The sequence below is a fragment of the Zootermopsis nevadensis genome, unplaced genomic scaffold (genome assembly GCF_977971745.1).
Source record: "Zootermopsis nevadensis isolate Lab colony 2312 unplaced genomic scaffold, Znev_1.0 Znev_ptg000010l, whole genome shotgun sequence".
NCBI lineage: Eukaryota > Metazoa > Arthropoda > Insecta > Blattodea > Termopsidae > Zootermopsis > Zootermopsis nevadensis.
This window is the reverse complement of record NW_028259142.1, coordinates 7,498,306-7,522,528: the sequence shown is the minus strand read 5'-3', so window position 1 is coordinate 7,522,528 and position 24,223 is coordinate 7,498,306. Positions and strand designations below refer to the sequence as shown.

The 24,223-nt window shown below is 38.2% G+C and overlaps 1 protein-coding gene across 6 annotated transcripts in view; it reads right to left on the bottom strand.

Moving 5' to 3' along the window:
- Positions 1–1,742: 1,742 nt before the first annotated feature.
- Positions 1,743–24,223, bottom strand: part of LOC110838885 (kelch-like protein 10) — a 46,356-nt gene continuing 23,875 nt past the window's right edge. For 4 of the 6 annotated variants that reach the window (XM_087346409.1, XM_087346406.1, XM_087346407.1 and 1 more), the window contains exons 8-16: positions 13,319–13,506; positions 11,746–11,997; positions 8,833–9,109; positions 6,662–6,898; positions 5,804–5,976; positions 5,318–5,487; positions 4,282–4,440; positions 3,478–3,670; positions 1,743–2,045 (exon numbers count right to left, since the gene is read on the bottom strand). In XM_087346409.1, the coding sequence (XP_087202535.1) occupies positions 1,877–2,045; positions 3,478–3,670; positions 4,282–4,440; positions 5,318–5,487; positions 5,804–5,976; positions 6,662–6,898; positions 8,833–9,109; positions 11,746–11,997; positions 13,319–13,506 (1,818 nt within the window). In that variant the 3' untranslated portion in view covers positions 1,743–1,876. Of the gene's footprint in view, positions 2,046–2,960; positions 3,038–3,477; positions 3,671–4,281; positions 4,441–5,317; positions 5,488–5,803; positions 5,977–6,661; positions 6,899–8,832; positions 9,110–11,745; positions 11,998–13,318; positions 13,507–15,629; positions 16,248–24,223 lie in introns of those variants that run through there. The other 2 variants (XM_087346411.1, XM_087346410.1) reach the window with 2 other exon arrangements.

Sequence of the window (24,223 nt, the reverse complement as noted above, 5' to 3'; positions counted from 1 at the left end):
CAACGACGCCTACTACACTGGGCAACACTACTATAGACTTGACGTTCGTAAGAAACATCAACATCTCAGTTATGCCTTTCGTGTCTTACTTCTCTTACTATAGACCAATGCTAAACAAAATTGTCATCGATTACTAGTTAAGACTCTGTATATTTATTATGCTAAATAAAAGCCATGTATCCATTTCGTTACTTTCATTTCATTCCTATATCCCAAAGAAAATATTACCCGCTAACGCAGACGTATTCACGTAAAACCCACGGCCGTGTCCCCGACCCAGCCACACCTCGAGTTTTCTAAATTCAAGTTGAATTTCGGTTTACAAGTGTGTTAACGTTAGTGAGATATTTTTTGTTCCCATATTCGTGGTCTAATTTGCTTGTCTTCTTATCTGTGTCAAATTGAAACTGCTTTCGTATTTTAATCGTTATCCATATTTATTAAATAATTATTATTTCCAGATAAAGATATTTCATGTAAACTAAATAATTGTCATACTGTTTAATCTCCACGGTTTTCGCAATTATTTATACAGAAGGCTACAAAAATTAAAAGACTTAATGACGTATGAAAGAAACGGACATTGTTCTGCATACAGGCACACGCAACTTTAAAATAACATATCGTTTGAGATACCATGGAATTTTGAACCGGGCACAAAGAGTAAAAGAAATGCTGATAGTGACCACTTATGGCTTTTACCCTTCGCATTGGACCTGAAACATTCCTAAATTACCAGAAAACACAATAACAAAGTGAAGTATCAGAGCACACCGAATTAATTTTTTTGGTAATGTCAAGTTTATCCCCAAGGGGCTAGAATTATTTACTGATACTTTTTAAAATATGTTTGAGGATTCTGCTGAAGTTACTTTTTAAGGCATGAAAGGTAGAGTCGTTATATGACTTTTGTAATTTCAGATTATAATTTGGCTTACAATTCTACAGGCAGAAGTTAAGGTTTGCGTGATTCTTTTAGAGGCACCTTAAGTACTTCTAAATAATTGACTAAATGAGGGTAGTCCATCTTTTTCCCTCGCTCGGAACAGAATGGTTTTCCAATTGGACCTAAGGGCCATGAAACTCCTCCTGTTACTATTTTTGCATTGTTGTTATCTTTAACCATTTGCGGCCCGATATTGGACTGAGTCCTGCACGTATTTTACGAAAATTTACGTGATCTGGAGTCAAACTGAGGCTGGCAAACCTTGTCAGTATATCATTCAAGCCTTCTTTTTCCCACTAGTTCTAGTTTTCCTGGTAAGACGTTGTGTACCTGATAACAGTGAAAGGAGGCAAGAGAGAAAACTCGTCTTATTCTGACACGTGTCCAAGGAAGCCAGGATAGGCGAAGTAAGAAGGCTATGGAAAATTCTTAACAGAAGAAGAGATAGGATGGTGGAACACATTCGGAGGCACCCAGGATTGGTTAATTTGGTAATGGAAAGAACAGTTGAAGGGAAGAATTGTAGGAGGAGACAAAGATTGGCATTTGGCACAATTACCCAGTATATTGGGGCAAATCAGCCTAATTTACTTATGCAATTTCTTTAAAATAACACACTAGATCAGAAATCGATACAAAATTCTCAGTGTGTTGCCTTCGTAATGACGTTTTTCTAAACGATGTTCATGAATCAAGAACATAGTAAAATTAAACGTCTGTAAAGTAACTTATTTCAAAAAGACTTCTTGAGCAGAAAATAACGAGAAGAAATAATTTTTTCCTTCTTTGCTGCAAACAACATTTGTCTTTTTATTATTTTTTTTGGTAGCTCCTACATCAATTCCTTCTTTTCTACATAATTTTCGTAGGGAAAGTAATTAAAATTAATGTGTTCGTGCAAACTACTGATTTTCCCAATCTAACATTTCTTTACGTTTCTCCTCTTCCTTTTTTTACGTTTCTCCTGCTTCTTTTTTTACGTTTCTCCACCATTAATTTGTCTCTGTGTTTGTAGGTGTAATCGCTTGCATTCGGTAGGTTCTTGACGACACAAGTCGACATGTGGGATCTACCAACATTCATGTCTCTCACCTTGTGCCTGCAATTTGAAATATTAAAAGTGGAAAAAAACCCTCTTTCTCATCCATCAGTATTATCTACACTCAAGACAATTTTTACAACATTTCACTGACACAGTTACAGAAAATTTGTAGCTCTACATGCGTCTTCTACCATAAAGAATTTATTTAATATAAATTTAACAGAAATGTAATTTGAATGTCGGTGCATTTATGTAAAGAAATTACCCAATTTCTTAAAAATATATATACTTTTACTTATGGGGTTCTAAAATATCAGAGATTTCGTTGTAGAATAAGTATAAAAGAATTATCTTTGTGAGTCGTGAAATGTGTTGACCTAAAAATATCCATGTCTGATGGGCTGGCTCTGTCTTTTGGTAGAATGGAAAACTGCTAGAAGCTAAGGGCACAGCTTCCACCGAAATGTCGTTGCTTATAATTCGTCTCCAGACAACCTTAACAAAAATTCCCCCAATGGGACGTCAGTGTACGATTCCCACGCCATATTTCAGAACAGTTGCCACGTGATCTTTCTTTCACTCATGCACATAGAACCCCGGCCAACGTTCTATTATAACGTGATACATTTTATTACATCAAAGTGGAGGTACAAGTTGTGACTATTTTAAAAAGCTATCAAACGACTTCATTAAGCCATTACCTTCGGTCAGAATAATAAATTTAATCACACGCTTTCTTTGGAGAGATAAGCGTGTCTTGTTTGAGACATGCGCCCATGACAATATTTACCCCTATTAGCAATATATTTTCAAAAAAAATTTGTCCCACCAAACGTAGTTCTGGAGAGGTTCTGCTGGACATAAAACAGACAAAAATCAAAATTAAATGAATATCTGTGGGATTCCTGGCTCTTGCACAAACAATTATGAAGAAATCTGTCTTCAGGGATGTTTTCGGACCTGCTTACTCACTCTCTCAACAGCCATTTCCAAATAAACTTCCATAAAATATGGGAACATGAGACTGATAGGCGTCGTTAAACCTGAAACTGAACCAACACTTTGATAAAAGCCGAATATTATGGCGATGCTGATGTGCTGAACGCCGGGAACTTTCTGCCCAAGAGAGTGCCACTGATCAAAGAAACTTACTCTAAGAGCTTCTTAATGATGCAGTTACAGTTTACGTCTGATTAGCATTACCTAGTCATTTGGCCTTTGCTCTAACGATACGGCCTGACCGCAACATCGCCCTGCCTGCTTTCACTCTACCCCCTTCCTCTCACCCATTTTTCGCGCGTTGTATTCAAGGCCCTGAGTAAGCAATAAGAATCTCTGAAACGTCGGACTGTTTCTACGTCACTACACGGCGCAGCATCCGCAAGATCTCGGAGACCTTGACCGGAAATGATTCACTTCCTAGAGCATTTCGAAAGTAACAGTTTGTGATTATACAGTCCTGAACAAACAAACAAACAAAGAAACAAACCATCGATTTTCCTTGTATTTGTAAGATGCGCCGCCAAAAATAATATATCCTTTGAAGACGAAGATCATATCGTCGATGACTTCTGCGTATATGTCACGATATTTGAAGTCCATGTCAGGGAACTCGGTCCACGTGTCTGCTGCAGGGTCATACTTTTCGGTACTGAGCTTGTTCGATATCCACTTGGTTCCTCCTGCATACACACACACACATTCCGTAAAAATGTCACAGCATATAAAAATCTGCCAAAGGGAACTTATTCTATCCCCATAAGCGGGACCCGTCTTGATATTCATAACTCTGTCACCTCGCCATGAAATATTTGGCCTGTATTGAACCACAAGATTCATTACCTTATTCATAAAAGCCTGTAGTTGAACCCTTCCCAAACACTCTAGTTTCATAAAACATTTTAATATTATCCTTCCTTTCACGCCCATGTATCACAAGTGATATCTTACCGTCAACTTTACCAATTATAACTTTCTAGATGTATGTATTTATCGTATCTTCAACCAACCACTTGGTCAAGTTTCCTAGGTAACAACAATGCCGAGTAAACAGATGACCAGGTAACCATTGTTGTCGATCTGTTGATATTGATCTTACACATTTTGTGACCCAACTTCGTTACACATTTTCATTATACTTTTTTACCGAATGACCCTTCCGTATAGACGTGTTTACGTCAAAATGCTGATCATAAAAACTCAGTCACTCAAAGAAAACCAGGAAAACATTTCACAATAGCAACTTCTATAAGAAGGATAGGGTTGCATCAATCAGAATGTCCAGAGTTCTCACCTAGGGCGTACAGACAGCCGTGGAAAGCGACACAAGCAAACCACATACGTGCAGTAAGCATTGGTGCAACGAAAGTCCATCGGTTGGTGTCCGGGTCATAAACTTCCACCGAGTTTAGATACATCTCACCATCTCTTCCACCAGCGACGTATATTTTGTCTGTAAAAAGAAATTAGCTATCTGACACAAAATGTACACATATTTGGTGTAGGTGGAGGCATTATACCGGATCATGCAGAGTACAAACTTGGGACAATCCGTACTTAAATTTGTAAATCTATTAATTTCCCCTTCGTGTCACAGAAACTCCACAGACACGGCTGTCTCTGTTCATCTGTTTCTTTGTTTCGAATGCAGACAATCAGCTTGTCAAAGGAAACGAGTTTACCTGATCAAATTTAATATAAACAGCATAAAGTGCTTAAATTAATGCATAATGGAAATGGTGGTAAGTTACAACTTCTGAGAAACGAATTTTATTAAATTTGGTGTCAGAGATGTACGGTACGAGCTGCCAAGCGGTGCTCTACACTTATAATATCATGTGCTATTTACATGAGATTATTTATTAACTGTCTCAAAAACATATTACATCTGTATTATATGAGAGCCAGTTTGATAGTTTGATGGTTGTTTGCATTCACTCCTTGTGTACACTACAAAGGCAGAAGAGGACGAACAGAGACAGCTTACAAGAGCAGAAGAATCCATTACGCACTCAGAACTTCAAGCCATTGCAATCTGTGAAATAACGTAGTATGTAGCACGGATAAAAGAAAGAGATAATAGAAGGATATGGGACAATGGAGTGAGGGAATCTAACATCAAGAACGAAGAGGAATGCCTCAATGACGAAGGCATAAAGTTCGCCTGAAACGTCGGCAGAAGTCAAACGACAGCCATCTTCGTACTCGCCGCCGTGAGAACCTCAAATCCTGCGATTCCTTCAACCGTTCTTGCGTTGTCACACGCGGACAGACTGACGCCTCGCCTTCTGCACTAGTTCACACATTTCTGTTTCACAGCATTTACGTACCATTCAGCACAGCCGCTGCTGCATCGGCTCGCTGTGTGTTCATGGGATTGATCAAAGACCACTGGTTCGTTTTGCAGTCATATTTTTCAACCGAACTGAGAATTAGACATATATCTTCACCGCCCATGGCGTACACTGCACCTCTCAGAACTGCCACCATTAAATTTTCTCTGAAACGAAAAAAGTACACGCTCTGCTAAGCTCATTTATTGCTGATTCAGATGCATTTCATCTTGCAGAACGAAATTGTTCTTTCGTCATTGTTAAATAATAATTCAAATGAATTAAAAAGCAAATCGTATTCTTAAAACCAACATTGTCGCAAAAACCTCCTACCTATTCACACTTTACACGATACTCCTGTATGTGAGTGGGTTAATTTTACAGCCCCTGCCCACAATTATATCTTGACTAAGAGAGCAACTATCAGCTTTTGAAGAAGGACTCTGTTCCAAGGATTTCCTTAGTTACCAAGCTGAATCTTACCTTCGTTTATTCATAGGCGCCACCTCGCGGCATGTCTTCGTAAAAGCGTTGAAGCAGCAACATGAGCTTAAACATCCAAAGCCGCCGTCGCCACCACCGATAACGTAAATGTCGAAACCGACTACTGCCGTGCCATGGTCACGTCGCAGACCGATCGAGCCGACCGCCTCCACCTGCAGGAACGACAGGTTATGGGTTTATGTTTCTTTGGGTCACTTGGTCTATTGATTTGAAGTCCTTACATTAGAGTCCAAACGATCAACCACCGGAGCAGAGGTACAACCCTCAACAGTGGACCAAAATTTCTGACATTTCAGGTTCGTACGATGGTAAAGAGAGATATTGGTGTTTTTTGACGCAAAGCTGGAGGCAGCACGTCCCCCACCCGACCCCAAACAGTGCCCCTTCTAATTCACGAAGAGTTCCCACGCAGATGGCCAACATCGACATTATTCGCTACTTCATTTATTACATTGAAATCCACACTGACGATTAACGATGACTTCGTTTCTATCTAAAATCAGCAGACAGGTTGCCATGACAGTTGATGTAGGAAGCTTGGTATTTAAGGCAAACTTCATATCCTTCGTCGATTCCTATTAGAACTTACATTGTACATGAGACTCAGCATGTGAGTAATTTATGTATTTCTTATTTTTAATTCAGTCTTTCGGTCTTCCTTTAAAAAAGGGTTCACTGCAATGGAAATGAACACGAAATAACGAGGCTATGAGGTCCTTGTGATTAAGCTTAAGTAAATAATTACTTAGTGAAAATAAGCAACAAAAGACGAAAAGTAGTTTTTTCCGAGGCGTCATTTAACAAGGCACGGTAAGAGTAGAAATGCTTCCAACTCACCACAATCCACCGATCTGCTCGTGCGTCGTACGCTTCGATCACATCTGTCGGATCTGCGTGGTGAAACCCACCAATAACAAAAAGAATGTCCAGTGGGTTTCGCGGGCGGGCAAACCAAGGTGTCACGAAGTCCTTGTGTTTATTCGTCGACCTTTCCACGTCGTCAAGGAATGTGAGAGTCTCCGAGATCACGGGTCTGCACTCCAGATTTTCAGTCACGTATGGGTGTTTTGAAACCTGTTGAACAATGTGGACCTTATGAAATTTTAGGAAGGGATGCCATGTTCCATTGCAGAGGAGACGAGAAATTCACACATAATTTGGTTGGGAACTCACAGTAATAGACTATGCTATGTACAGAAAATATCTTTTTTGGTTTATGTAACGACGCTCTTAACAAATGCACAGGTTGTGCAGAGAAGCGAAATCAAGGTTAAATCGATCTTAGAGAAAACTATTGAAATGTGTTTCAACCGAAAGATAAATACTTCAGTAAGGGTTGCATTTTGAGTTACATTCAAAATTGTAACTTATTTCTCGTCTCTCCCGTGCGAGATGAACGCTGCGATCACCACATTCTTTTTGATTCGTTAACTTTAATTAATCGTCAAAATTACGTAACACCGAAAGAAATTTATGACAATTAGATGCTTCGAGATTCAAGGGAGGCAACCTGTTACGTGTTGATGGTTCGGTTGAAGACGCGTCAACAAACAATGTGTGATTATGGGCTCGAAGTCTATTAAGAGCCATTGCATGTTTCGACCTTAATTGGTCATCATCAGGTGGCTCTCTTTAAGTGTTCGAAACTATTATAGTAGATAAATGATAAATTGTAAACAGATAACATTTTCAAGAATCCGTGCGATGTTTCACACGTATTCGTAAAGGTGTGTGGCTGAAATTACAGGGCATTTGACCTAGAATAGAAACATTTTCTCTCTGCGGTTGAAGCACGTGTGAAATGAAACTAAGAAAGAATGTCGTAAGTTGTATGGATGCTTCGTGAGATGACGGCTAAAATATTAGAATGTTAAAGCTGTCTATGAGTTCGAAGCTCATCGGTTAATTTACTCTCGGATGTAGAACGAAGTTTTCTTGCCGCACTTTTCCGATATCTCAGTCAGCTGAAGATTATCATGCCAAGTGTTCTAGGGTTGACTATGCATATCGTCGGAGATGCGTGAAATTATTATAGCAGCTAAGATACGCTTCTTATGGCAGTAGGAACTTTTGTTAAGTAGACGCTGCGCCAGAAGACGTGATTTATCTGTTGAGGATTTTCTTATTCATGCTGAGTGGACGTTAACGGTGGAATGCTGTAGTTGAACTAAAACACGTAAAAGATTTTAATAAACGCTGTGACTGTAATAAAAAATTGTAGCACAGACGGACATGAGCTGGGATAGCTCAGTTAGTATAGTGACTAGCTACGGGCTGGACGACCGTTGTTCGATCCCCGACGGGGGCAGAGGATTTTTCCTCTAGCCTCTGCGTCCAGACCGGCTCTGGGGCCCACCCAGCCTCCTCTACAATGGGTACCGGGGTCCATTCCCGGGGGTAAAGTCGGCCGGGGCGTGATGCTGACCACTCACTCCCATCTAGTGCCGAGGTCAAGAAAGAGAGGAGCTATACCTCCACTCCCCCCCCAAACGCCTACATGGCGTATAGCGGGACAAACTTTACTTTACTTAGCACAGACGGACTGTCAAACTTACAGACGATGAATAAAAGGAGATTATTAACTCCACCCACACATCTGCATAAAAGGACGAATCGAATATTTGGTTTGCACATACACACAGATGTACGAGCGTCTTACCAGCGACATTCAACAGGTAGTTGTTGTAACCATGGAAACTAAGGCAATCTGGGGTTATCTTTCGCAGCAAATTTCGCGCGGAATAACGCATTCAAATCATTGTATAGTTTTCACGTTGTTATTGTAAGATTTTAGCCAGAATTGGAATGTGTCAACAGATTCTGTTAAAGATCATCAGTATTAAATCTAATGAACATCCGTTTAGACGTTCTCAAGCTGGAACTGCTGACTGACAGGCAGACAGACGGGCTTACACGTGACCAAGAAAAAGGCTCACGATTTGAATTAATTGGTTACGAACACGTGTGAAAATGGAATTGAAAATGCGCGTTTCACTTCCCATACTGACCTTCCTCAAAAATTTTGTGCCCAGTAGTCCCAATCTGACGCCATTCAAAAGGCCCGCGATGTGACCTTTCCTGTTGTCCGGGTCGTAGTTGATCCACCGGAGAATGCACTCCCAAACAACTCTCTCGTCCGGCACGTTCAGTTCCTCCGACTCGATTATCGCTTGCAGCTCCTCTACAGGCAGTTCCAGCAGTTCTTCGCTCTTCTGAGACACTTCCACGAAGTAGCCCAGAACGAAGCTTCGAGCGCGAGTCTCGAGGCCGGCGCAGAAGTGAAACCTGTCACAACGAGGGTAAGAGCCGACTCAGAATCGATCTCCTGCGGACTCTGACACAATGAAACACTGCAGCAAGAACTGGATTCTCAATCATTTGCACACCACAGTATTTCGCCTGCAGTTCTTACCTCATCCTTTCGAAGCCCGAATGAACGAGATTGAGAGCAGACAAGTGGAGAGGCGACGATGACTAATGCTCCGTTTAACCGTGGCAAAATAGAAAGTTTTCGGCTCTGAAGTTTCCCAGGCAATTACCGCTCGTCCTCGTGATAAAGTTATAGGTTGAAGATATTGTAGGTGCGTCATATTGTGATTTTATTTAAAAATAGTATTAAAATATATATTAAAATTGTCCGTCAATCACAATAAAGTAATATAAGATAATTAAATGGTTAAAATATTATCTTTTGTTCCGTATCGAGTACTCGATTTACATATGGAACATTCTCGACAAAATAACACACTAAACTATTTAGATTTAACTATAATAAGAAAAACAAAAAATTTCGAATTCAAAATTTACAGAAAACCTACAAACACAAGCACAATAATTCATGCCTCATCTTGCCACCCCATTGAACACAAACAAATGCCTATCAACTACTTACTAAACAGAAAAAATCTATATCCAATATCTATAATAAACAAACAAATAGAATTAAACATCATTCAACAAATTCTTAAAGAAAACGGATATAATAACTACAAACTAAATAAAAAACCTAATAATACGACAAAACCCAACGAAAACGAAAACATACAAAATAAATGGGCCACTTTTACATACATAGGAAAAGAAACCAAATTCATAACTAAATTATTTAAAGAAATTAAAATAAAAACAGCCTTCAAAACAAAAAACACAATAAAAAACATCCTCAAACAAAAACCAATAATAAACATAAACAATCAATACAACTTACCAGGTATATATAAATTGAAATGCAAGGATTGTCCACTAATATATATAGGTCAAACCGGTCGTACTTTCACACACAGATACAAAGAACACATAGCAGCTATAAAACACCATAAAGATAGTTCTGCATACTCTAAACACATTCTCAATAAAGGACATGCTTACAACACAACTGATGAAACAATGGACATACTAAAAATAGTAAAAAACAAAAGACACAGAGATACAATAGAAAAATATCACATATATCAAACTTATAAACAAAACATATGCCTTAATGATAATAACATTTTGCTTAACAACCCCATTTTTAATGCACTCCAGTACCTTGACCCCAACCCTGACAAACCGCCTTTCACCCAATAACACCGCAGTCAATAACCAACCTCGCTCTGATACTGTACTTCTGATATCTCCTCTTACAAATTCGATATTACTTCTCTGGTAAGTTTATACGTTTACTTTCATTTATTTTGTTTTCTATATTCAATTTCATTAATGGTTTTGAATCCTTTAATTCACAGACCAATATACGCAGCATTAACATCACTCCGACAATACGATTGTATCAATGATATATAACACAACAACAAATGTTGATACAATGTGAAAAACGAAGAAATGATAAGAAAATTAGAAAATTAAAAATTAGTAATTGAGTTAAGAGTTTATAACATACACCTGATGACGGCTCTATAAAAGCCGAAACATGTCGAGAATGTTCCATATGTAAATCGAGTACTCGATACGGAACAAAAGATAATATTTTAACCATTTAATTATCTTATATTACTTTATTGTGATTGACGGACAATTTTAATATATATTTTAATACTATTTTTAATAGGTTGAAACAAATGCATGGCGTACGCAAGTGAAGAAGGCAGTGAAATCAGAAGTGCAGAATTTTGAATTCTGGCATTAACCTTGGCGAAACGACCTTGTGTTAACTGTGTGTGTTAATCCAGTGAAACTTCGTTTAGGTGGACTATATGGGGGGAACCACGGGTCGGATAAGCCTATAAGTCGGATTTGCGAGGGAAAGGGGACGTGGTCATGGATTTGAACAAATAATTAGAGACTCAATACAGATTTTCCTCGTCACGGATGATGCGGGCGTGTCGCACGCACAAGCCGATGGCAAAATTCAATCGTCACCGCTGTTCGAAGGAGTCCCTGTACTAAAATAGTGAATTTATCAGTCATTCTGTCCATCGCATGAAGGGGAGGTTCTGGTGTGATTCTGCCGATGTCAGTGGTTTGCTTGCTATGTTGTCCTGAATGAGAAGGAGCAGGGCTTCATCTTCTATGGGAACGAGCGGGTTATTTTCTGTCTTTGCCCGATATTAACCAATTATCTAAATGTCTTGAATTGTTCATAATACTCAGCAAAATCTGGGTGTGAGTTCAGATCAATGAACTGTACCGCGTGGACATCGTTTTAAACACCCCCGCCGGTGGAAACCGATCGCAACCGATCTGGTTGAAATTCGATCGCTTAATGCGGGAATAGGATAATCGAGGGTCGGTTAACAAAGGTTTTACTTTGTGCAGAAACATTTAAATTACAGAGACATTAATAACATCCTGCCAACGCATTATAATCTGATCAGTCTTTAGTCAGAGGTTTTAATCTCCTGCTGCTCTCTTGAGTAAAGGTGATTCGCTAGAGCGATGAAGGCTGGCGTCACAGCAAATGATAAATGAACATCAATTACCTCGCGACAAGCAAGATGCCGATACAGTTGTCGGTGTCCATTGCGTTCTTGAGGAAGTCGCAGCAGAGTTTAGGAACGTCCGGAATACACAAGTAGTCAGCCGTCGCCAGCAGCTGATACGCGTTGTCTGAGTGGATGTCCACCTCGCGAAAATAAACATAATCCAGTATCAGGGTCATCATGTCAGAGCTGACTTCGTGGAGGAGAATATCAGTCTCCTCACTGGTGTGCAGTGTTGTCGTGAAGAGGGTCCTGAAACGTCACGAAGCAGACGTCGATTTGGAGAAACGGCGAGCAGAAAATTACAAGTCATGGGCATAAACTTTAAGTTTTTATGACTCACGTAGCCAAATAAAAGTATCCTTTTGTCAGTGTGGTGGATGAATTTTTGTTATACGAAAACTTCAAAAACTCCGAGAATGTGTACTAATGAGACCAGATTAACTGCGAGAGGGTCAGAAGCGGGTGTAGGCTTAACAGAATATTACTTACAAATCGGATAGCAAGCAGCGAACATTTGTACTATACAATGGACTCCTTCAAGAGATATCTGAGCTTATATCAACTACTACAGAAATTTTAAAGCCAACCAGCAAATTGACACAAATATTTCAACATACATCGTAGGCTGTTCATTGCACTGATTGATCAGTTCGTAATATGAAATTATTTGTTCTGTCAATATATTTTCCCGACAAAAACAACTTAAAAGGAAAGCCGATGTTTCTACGGGGCCTTTAAAAACTGATCACCAACCAGCAAACAATTTTATATTACAAATTAAGGGCTTTGCAATGCAAGACAAACAGAAAGATTTGATTGTCTGAAAACTGAAAAAGGGGCACAGCTCGTAACAAGACATGAGAAACGTCTGTTGGAAAACAGAAACAATGGTTCACGGTTACAATTCATTTCTCATTTCAAGAACGCTAAGCATCTTTATTTAAAACACAAGCAGAATAACGTATGCACAAATTCTCGAACGATTCTCTCCTAACAATGAAAAATGTCTCGCAAGGTGCTTTGTTACAGTTTATTATATTTGAGACAGAGCAACACACAGCAGCTTTCGATGTTACGGACAGTGACGTGACGAAGTTGAACTCCCAACTTCCTTCTGGACTTTGTCGGTCGTATTTACATATTGACACCAAGACGTTTTGGAAATGGATTGATTCTATTTCTCCCCACAGATCTATTGACTGTCACCTTGGTACAACCGCACTTAAAAATTAGTACAAAAAACACGTACGTCTTCTGGGATGTTGCGTCGTTTAGTCTAGTAGAAATTATCGGATGATTCAGAGGTGCTTACTGCCTCCATCATCAAGGCAAAAGGCAGTAAGTACGTCTGAAATGCCACTCAGTTTCTACGACGCAACGTCCAGAAGACAATCAGTCTTCTTCCTCACCGCCGTGATATTTCATGACAATGAACAAATAACAAAAGACAAATATCCGTATAAAATTACAGATTTCTGCAACAAAGGGGATATAAAATTTCACATACCAATTGACGTCTGTTATGTCCTTATTTCACATGTTAATCAACCACGCCAATAAATGAACAAACCTGAAATATGCGCTGCGCATCGACAGAATCAATCTGTGGACTGGAAAGACGCCGCCGTCCTCCAACCTCAACACCGCGTCACAAAAGAGGTTCTTCTCTCTCAGCTCGTTCAGAGGGACCAATGTTTCGGTGCAATTGCACCTGCCGTCGACTTGAAAACAGCTCCGATGTTGGTTTGACTCCATCTCCTGAAAAACGGTCAATCGCTGTTAAAGGTTTTTCTTCATACTGACGCGTGTGCACATCAACTGAGAGTGACTGAGAGGGAACACGGTATTGGGAATAATATCTGGTCCTGCGAGAGGGTACTCACAAGGGAATGGTGAAAATTGCATAATATGGAGCTTTATATATCTCTTCACTAACTGATAAAATGTAGGCTGTCAGATCAAAGGTAATGAGATGGGCGGTTCATGTAGTACACATGTCAGAGACAAGAAGTGCAACTTTTTAATCGGAAGACCTGAAACGACAAGGTCACTTGAGAGTCCTATGAGTTGCTGGGATAATATTAAAATGGATCTTAGAGGTTGAGAATGAAGGTGTGACTTGACTTCATCTGCTTGTGGATGTGGCTTAGAGGCGGGACATGAAAGTTCTTGTTTCATAAAAGGCGCGGCACTTGATTACCAGGGCTACTGTTAGATTCTCATCAGGACTTCTGCTCCATAGACTCAGTTTGTTTCTTTGTTTTAGAAATGCCTGTTGAGGGCCAACACAAAATGCCAAAGCTCTAAATGTGACTAATCTAATTAACCACCTAGAATCTAGGTCCTAGATGACTTACGTAACACGAAGTTTCAACACCGAACTAACCAAGTTCTCCATCATACCCTGCCCTGGGACAACAAAATCCAGTCCCCTTCAACTCCTATCTCCGATAGATCCCAGGCTTTCCAAAAATACCCAGTGCACACCTTTTGCCCCATCCATGCATTCCACATGACCCGACAACCTCACTCTTCTTGCCTTAATCACCCTGAAGATGCGACTGGTATAGGCAATATTAAGTCATGTCGCGTGTTTGTCATTACTCGCATAAAGTTAAATCTTCTTATATGTAAACTACGTAGACATTACTTATAAAATATCAATGTAATCTACAAAGCCTTAGATTCTTCTTGTGAATCGATTTTAAAAAAATACGACAAAAATATGCCATAGAAATTATGTGACATTTGATGCAGAACCAGACAGGTAACAAACAAATTTTGGAAAAAGAAAGCTACGCCTTTTCATAAGCATAAAATTTTCGAGTTCTTCTTTCTCTGTAGAACTACTTGATTAAGGACATAAATGCCTAAGTTACACATTTATATACACTAAAAGCACAAAATGTAACTTAAATTTATCAAATGAACGAGAGAATTACAGTTGGAAGCTCTACGTTGTTCTACCGCATGCGTAGATCAGGCCTACATCACGCTACTAACAATGCACTGCAATGTGCGAGATATTCTATGAAAATTCGACTGGTACTCGGCATGTCACTTCCACTCCTTTACTGAAACAGGAGGTTCAAAAAGCCCGCCACCAGGGTCTATCCTGAGCCAGTTGCATCCAGTTCGCTCAACTGAGGCCCATCTCCCTAAGGTCCATCTTAATGTTATCCTCCCACCTACGCCGAGGTCTTCCCAGAGGTCTCCTCCCTTCAGGCTTCCCAACCAATAACTTTTAAACAACCCCCCCCCCCCCCGCCCATCCTTAACAACATCCGGTGAGAAGAGGCCGTGCATTTTTCTCTAATATCTTTCCCACTCCCGTTTTAGGTCCAAACATCTTCCTCAACACCCTGTTCTCAGAGACCCTCAGTCTATGCTCCTCCCTCAAAGTGAAAGACCACGTTTTGCACCCATAAATACTCTGCACTCAATGATAGCAAGCATTCCCCGGATTTTATCTGCTGCTGCAGGGAGATAATAAGAGGGAGGTTCGTCGATAATTATAATTGTAAAACCGAAATAAAAATTCTTCACATTTCCGAAAAACGCTTCAATAATGTCGATGTATCAGGAAAAGTAAAGTGTTAGAATTATTATTCAGAATATACACCCCACTTCTTAGCACCCATAAATCTTTATTAAGATTCTGGGTTACGAAACACATTATTATTCTTTTAAAATTGTAAAATGTTAATTGCCTATTGCAATTTTATTTTATTGTGAATGATACCGGTAAAAACATAAGTCAATCTAATGTTACTTGAAATTGTGTTAGAAAGACGACAAGCCTAATTCTCTTACACGAGTTCACAAATGCAGATGAAAACATTGAATGTGATGAATAATAATAATAAATAGGAATCCCTTACCTCAAAATTTGTTCAATTGTAAGAGACCAGGATGTCCACCGGCAATTATCAATTTAATCAAAACTAAAATGGAGAGAGTGGAGGGCAGTATCACAGATTCCTTAATAATTCTTATATAAGACAAGTACTTGTGGTTTTCTAAAACGTTTTTAACAGCACAAAATTATCTACTCTACGACGCACTTCTTCTACAAGCGATTCACAGCTCAGCTCTTTCCGCAATAACGAAAGCGGATTGTTGACGGCAATAATGAAACACAACAATGCCGAATAAACAGATGACGTAAAAATTAGTTTCTTAGGTAAATGAATAGAGTGCAATACGGTTTATTCAGGCATTTATAAAGCATGCATAATAAATGAGAAAAGAGCCTTACGGCACGCTCAGCCAAGATGGTTGCAGGCGTTGGTTAGAAATTCCAATACTTTTTCTTGCATTGTTATGCGCGCAGGTGTTCACATACAAGCCTACCATTGTCGGTCCATATTTAAACATCGTTGGTAGTTGAAAAAATTACAAACAGGATTACTTGAATTTGGTCACATTCCATCCTAAACGTATTCTGTAATCAGTTTTTTTTATGTACATCCATATCTCAGATAATTACCTTGCAGATTATTTTTTCAAAAATTCTGTCTACTTTAACCTGAAAGAAGAAATTTGTAATTCATCCACCGTGATGAACAATATTTTCAACTCTGTGTTACAGAGGGAATATAGGTAAACGTTATGTTGTCCCTATCCCAGAACAACATGCCAGTAAGGAGTACAGAAGGCGTATAAATAAAATTCCATCAATCCAAGACTTCTGATATTGGTGAGAGTGACTGATAATTTTAAGGTTTGACTGCATAACCCCAAACGAAAAGAAAAACGGGCACCTGCTGCAAAGGTGGCTACATGACCCCTAAGTGACGGATTTGGTGACATGAAGAAAAAATTCTCTTCCGAAATAAATCAAAACTATACCATTTAGCTACCAGCCAGTCTCACTGGAGGTTTTTTCTGATACTATGAAAACCGTACATTAAGCTACACAACAACTGATCAGCTCTGCAACAAACTACTAACCTCTGCAACGTTCTTGTCACAATTTGACATTCACTGGAAGAATTTACGACCGCAACCTTCTCAAGAAGAGAATCATCTCCACAAGAACCGTCTTTCTTTATTTTTTTAAGTGCAGTTCCTCGGTATTCCCGTATAAAGTACAGAACCCCTAAACTTACAGCTGCAATGATAATTCTGGCTGAAAACTGTCTGTGTTTCTGACAAACACCCATTTTTATTATGTACCACAACATAACAAAACAGCAAAATGATCTATGTTATAAATGTTCGTCATTTTTGCCGATATACAAACATTACGTATCCTCTAGACTTCAACAGACGCCCGCTTATTTAACAAATTTTTAGTTTTAACACCAAAGTAAAACATTTTTCGAGTAGTGTACTCAATAACCCCTACGAAAGCCACGTAACCAAATCACTTCGTCTTGCGGTACTATTTTGTTGATGTATTCAAAAAAGCATTTGGCGTTATTGTTTATTAATGGTTCTATTTTACGACGATGTCATTTGCTCCCATGCTAATGCTTCAAAAAGGACTTATCACAAAAATCTCGTCCGACATATAAGCCATTACTGAAATATTAAATTCAACTGAGATATTGTAAAGTTTCACAAAACTGAGTTAAGGCACGAAAAATACGTGTACGCCAGCAAAGATTTTATGAAAATACTGATTACGGACTTCTTGATTATGACACCATGTGGTCTTGTACGTGGTTAACAAATCGCGGTCACCTTCACACCAACATTTTTAGACGCAGGTTATATCAATGGTATAATCTGCGCGTTATAGAGCAGGTGCTTTTCAAAACGCTTCTAACAATTTCATAATCGACTGCGATCTTTAACGACAAATAACAAACGATTTCGTTCAGTTTTAATATAACAGAAACAAAGAGGGAACTGCAATAATATGTTTTGGCAAGCAAATTTGTGATCCAAAATCCGATGGTCTGCACAGACCAAAATATTTGTCTCGATTACTGATTGTAAATATTTCTGCGAAGAAATCTGAGCATTACTTTGTAGCCATTTTAATTTTGTTCACTTTCATTAACTGAGCTTATAAACTTATATGAACCAGTATACTATGTATTCATTTGAATTCCTTGGCTGAATTTCATTAAACTAATGCAGCTATTAATAAGGTTCGTTTAATTAATTTTAAAGCCCACTTTAATATGAATATTTTCTGACTTATCCTGATTATTCACACAATAGTAAATGTTTTGATTCAACAATACAATATGTAAAATTCACACATTGTACAATATTTGCACAAAGGCAAATCATTACAGCTTGACACTTGAATTGAGAAGTACAATACCGAAACTTCTTTAGTTAATTTTTCCACATTTTTCAGCCAAGTTATGTTCTCATTACTTAATTATATTGGTTTAAAAAGGCTATTTTCTTAAAATTGGAGCTAGGTTATGTGCAGAACGGCCACAGATTTTATGGGAGTTGACGATAGTTACACTTAGAACACTATCAGCCATGGATGAAATGATTACAGCAATGTACTAACCACTACTATAATAGTAATTAGAGGAAGGTAGTAATTATACACAGCCGTATGGAAAATAAAAGGGGAAGGGGGAAACTTTCCAATAGGATACACGTAACTTAACAAAAATAATGGGTGATACACAGTGAACACATTGAAAATGGCAAATTCCAATTTATACATGTCAAAAAATAAAGCAGTTACAGACATTTTTGTGTTATGATGAAAGCATTATAACTGATACCGCATTACTATAGTAAGTGCACCAAATTATCATAAAATAGATAGGGATGGGACAATAAGTAAGTTGTGATAAGATCCCAATGATATAACTAACTAACTAACTAGATGGCTTACCGAACCCGAAGGTTCATCACCGAATTAACCAAAGCCCTCCACGGGACCCTGCCCTGGGCCAACAAAATCCAGTTTCCTTCAACTCCTATCTCCCATAGATCCCACTTGACATTATCCTCCCATCTACATCTAGGTCTCCCCAGCGGTCTCTTCCCTTCAGGTTTCCCAACCAGTACCCGGTGCACACCTCTTGTCCCATCCATGCGCGCTCCCATCTCATTCTTCTCGACTTAATCACCCTGACAATACTGGGGGAGGAGTATAGATTTTTAAGCTCATCATTATGCAGTTTTCTCCATGCCCCATCGTCTTCCCTCCTAGGCCCAAATATCCTCCTCAACACCCTGTTCTCAAACACCTGCAATCTGTGTTCCTCCCTCTGAGTGAGAGACCATGTTTCGCACCCATACAAAACAACAGGCAAGATTATTGTTTTGTATACTTTAATTTTCAGGTTCTTAGAAATCAGACGGGAAGACAAAATATTTTGAATTGAGAAGTAGCAAGCATTTCCGGAATTTAGTCTCCTCCTAACTTCCTCATGAGTGTCATTTTGATTTGTTATTGTTGTTCCCAAATATTTGAACTTTGTAACCCTTTCAAAGGACTTATTAGCTACCCTAAGGTAATTTTGCCCGCCTGTCTTCTGATGACGAGATACTAACATGTACTTAGTTTTTTTCTGAATTTACTTCTAGCCCCACCTGTCTACTAGCCTCTAGTAAAACTTCTGCGTTCCTTCTTTATTGTATTCATATCGTCCCCCAATAAATTAACATCATCAGCATATGCCAAAAGCTGATGTGTCCTGTTCAATTGCAAACCCTCCTGCCTATCTTGGACTTTCCTGATAGCATATTCTAGCTCAAAGTTAAAGAGCAAGGGAGACAAGGCATCTCTTTGTTTTAGACCGTTCTTGATGAAGAATGTCTGAGAAACATATTTACCTATTCGAATTTTGTTACAGGTTTCATTTAAATACATTTTTATTAGACTCACTACCTTCTTTGGTATACCAAATTCAATAAGAATATTATATAGCACTTCTCTCTTCACAGAGTCATAGGCTTTTTTGAAATCTATATATAACTGATGTATGGTCCCACCGAACTCCCATTTTTTCTCTAGTATCTGACGAATGCAAAAGATGTGATCAATCGTTGATCTGTTTCGTCTGAACCCACACTGATGATCCCCAATAATTTCATTCGCATATGGGGTTAATCTTGCCAAAAGAATGTTTGATAGAATTTTGTATGAGGTTGATAGCAGCGATATTCCTCGGTAATTACCACACTCAGTCTTGTCCCCCTTCTTATGAATAGGAATAATTATGGATTCCTTCCATTGTTGTGGCATCTCTTCCTTATCCCAAATTAACTTAATAAGCTTATGGATCCTCATATGTAACCCTTTGCCACCTGCTTTAATTAATTCGACTGGAATCTGATCAATACCTGGAGATTTATAACTTTTCAACTTCCCAATGGCTAGTTCCACTTCATCTAAGCTACGTTCTGGCACCAACAGTTCAGCTGTATGTATTTTAATCTGTCTAATATCACCAGTCTCATGAACATTTAGGAGCTCGCTAAAGAAATTTTTCCACCTATTCACAATTTTCATTGGTTCTGCAAGCAAATTGCCACTATCATCCTTTACCAAATTACCTGGGGTTGATATCCTTTCTTAAAGTTATTAATGCCTCTGTACAGGTCTCTGATGTTTTTTTTCCTTATTATTTGTCTCAAGTACTGCAATTTTGCCCTTCAGGTATTCCCTTTTCTTATTCCTAAAGGTTCTAATAGCCTCATATCTCACGTTACATAGATTATCCGCATTTGTTTTGTTTGGGTCCTGCAAACCATTGAAATTTTGTTTGCTTCCTTCGATCTATTAATTTGGAACATTCTCCATCAAACCATGGTTTATTTTGCTTTCTTGTGTTGTAACCTAGTTTCTCTTTGGCTGTAATTTCAGTTTCTGACATTTTCTCACTCCCCGTTGATGACCACACTTTCATTATCTTTATCTGTCTCTAAAATTTGAAACCTATTCAAAATTTTTGTTTTGATATTGTTCCTTTACCCCTTCCTTATTTAATTTTTTCAAATAAAATCTTTCTGTGTCAAAGTTTTGTTTAGTCTATCTACTTACTGAAAGCCCCTCCCTCACTTTTGCTATCACCAGATAATGGCCAGTGTCACAATCTGCTCCTCTGAATGACCTCACATCAATTACATTTGTCTGCCTTCTAGTTCCATTGTATATAAGTATTTTAATTTCAGATGTTACAAATCTGTGCTGTAGTTTTGTTGGTGAAGTACAAGGACAGACTGACAACCTTCTCATTATGCATCATGTAATGCATTTTGTACAAACATACACATCATTGTCTTCTTTTGTGTTTTGCATATGGATATACCTGTGCTTTTGTACATTCACAAAATAATTGCTCAGCATGTATTTACCTTCAGTTTGTCTGTATGTGTGATGTAATTCATCTCCAGTTGGATGCATTTTCACAAAATTTGTTATCAAAATAACTACAGACTGGTAACTTGTTTTGAGACATTAATTTATCAGTAATGGCAGCAGATGATAAATTTTTTTTGTTAACTTAGTATTATAGTAAATTTGATTTTGAGCCTGATTAGTCATCAGTATTGTCAACCTATGCAGAGTTGTAAACTTCCTCTGATATGTCAAAGTGTTACTTTTTGTATCTTGAGTTCTGTTCTTTGGGAATCTGGTAATTCCTCTGTCTATGGTCTGTTACTGAAAAATGGCAATTTGATATGTTACAATATGCCGCTTCAGTGTAATCGGTTTGACAAAAATTATCCAAGGATTTAAAAGCCTTATATATTAATTTAGGAAAGAAATCTGGGGGACAGAAGAAAGAACAGGCAACTGGAGGCCAACCTGAGAAGCCACAGAAAACTGTCACTGTCCAGAAAGCCGGTGGAGATGCACAACCAGGGCCACCACTTGTGCAGCAACTCCAGACAGATGGAGAAGAACCTGGGTCATCAAAACAGAATAAGAAGAGGATACAACCACCCCAAGTGATGGAAGTTGGCGGGGCTGTCAGCCCGTTGGAACAAGAGGAGAAGCAGATGCAACAGCCACATGCACTGCAGCCAGCTAAGTCTCCTAGGTAGAGGCCAGAAACCACCGGATAGTGGTGTAACGTTCTACTTTGTATAGATTCGTTTGGTTTTAGTCTTACTAATGTGGTAGTGTGGCTTGGCATGGAGCAAGGCAAGTTCCCAAGGATGCTGGTGTCAGCTTAAACATGCTCAGCTAATATGATAGAAAATACGTCCATGAGGCTACAACTTGTTTCATAAGACTATCATATTTATTTCTAACACTAAGTTCTACATAAATTTCACATTTAATTTAAAACATTACCTTCTTAATTTAGGCTAATTCACTTTATCCTTAGTATACTCTAGTTACGAAATTTTGAATATTTATTCATCCACCCATACTAAACTTGGATTCATCTCCTCAGCACTTGCCTGTTAAAAGTAGCCCGATCAGCTACACCTTGCTCATGATGACTCTAGTAACCTCCTGCTATCTTCAAAATTTCGGCCCCCTCTGGTCTAGATCTCTCTTCAACTTCCTTTCACAACCTTTCCGTTAGCGTTTTCCCATATTTTTGCTGACTGCCTAATGGCTAAATCTGCATTTCCGTTGTTTTTTTTATATCCTGAGAATAAGGTGAACTAGCCTTGCTGCTTTACTCTAGACAGGAAATGAATCAACACATTCCTACATGCAAAGGTCTACTATATTTACTTCTAACTACATTCAATTCTCTACATTCCTAATTTACAATATGTTAACTAAAAATAATTCACTACAGTGGCAAAGCAGGTATTATATCTGACTAAATGGAGCAGAGTTCTTTTTAAGAAACTGATAATACATTCAGTTCATCAAATTCCTTCCTTTTATGAAAACTAAAGGTTCAAAACTGTGTTAACAAGAACTTGCCATTGGCCCCTCTCTTGAGCCAGGTGAGTTCAGTCCACACCCTTCAACCACATTTTCATAAGATCCATTTTTAATATTGTCCTCCCATAAATGCCTAGGTCTTATGAGTGCTCTCTTCCCTTCAGGCTTTGAAACAAACATTTTATACACATTTCTCCCTCATCTCCCCCTATTGCATCTCCTTGCTTAAGCCTGTTCTGTGTATAAAATACATCATACAAATGTTTATAAATAAAGTTTTACTGTAGGATTCATTCAGACACATTTTACATATTCTGACTATTTTCAATGATGTGTTGTATTCAGTGAGAATGTAGCATAATGCTTTCCTCCTAATTGAATCATTGACTTTCTGGAAGTCTATTAATAGCTGATATACTGTCACATTTTACTCATATCTTTTCTACAGTATCTGACAATTACAGAATATCTGATCAGTTGTTTATGAAGTATATTGAAATCCACATTGATGATGCCTACATATATAGTTTTCCTAGATGGAAGAATGTTTGACCAAATTTTGTATGTGATTGGGAATGGTGGTTTTCTTTGTTTTTACTACAGTCAGTTTTACAATTTTTCTTATTAATAGTTACAATAATAGATTTCTTACACTTCTTGTGGAGTTCTTGCTTATTCCTTATCCCTGAAGATGGAGACAGTATGTTTCTCCAAAATATTGGCATCTGCCTTTGAATTTACACAGCAGGAAAACCCAGAACAACAATAATTCTCACCACAGTAAAAAGATCTGATGGCTCAGCTGTATGTATTTTAGTTGATCTAACATCATTAACCCCATGTACATTTAATAACTGGCAAATATATTTTTTACACCTGCTGAGAATGCTGTGAGAATCTTCAAGCAGATAACCATTATATTTTACCAAGGAAGTTCTAAGCTGGTAAACCTTGTTAAATTTATATATGCATATCTGTAGGTGTTTAATTTTTTTTTAATGTTGTATGCTGATTAGTTTTGTCTCCTGAAAGTTGTACTTTCATATATTACATTGTTCATATAATTTCCATGGGTTTGGATTCTGTAACCACTGCAGCTTAGTCTGCTTCCTTTTGTATAATAATTTTTAATTTTCTTCATCAAACCATGGTTTGACTGAAAATTTGATATTAGTTTCCCCACATAAAGTGTAAACTTTTAGCAAGAAGAAGTAGTACAGATCGTAAAGCACCATTATCTTCATTAAATAACATGCAAATTGTTTATATTTCAGACCACATTTAGTGTGTCGTAAATTTACTCTTCTCCACTTTTAAGAAAATGGAGTGGCCTTGGCTTAGGACCAGGATTTCAGAAATATAGCTTAAACCTTCCAGCCACTTGACAAAGTACATTTGCTCATAGTCTTCAGTCAGATATTTTTATAACATTAAATGTTAGAGCCAGTGAACAAAAGCAATTAAATCTTTAATTTGCTTTCTGCTTGTCACATGTAATGATTATTTATTACATTCTTAATAGATTTGGACCAAGGTTAAGAATGTATTCATCACTGGTCAGTGCTATTACATGTGGAACATGTTTCTGGATCCCTGCTTAGGATTGGTTTGTTTTACAAGTATATTTGTTTATTTATATTGCAGAACATAGATCAGGACAACCACCAGATGTGACATATATGCAACTTT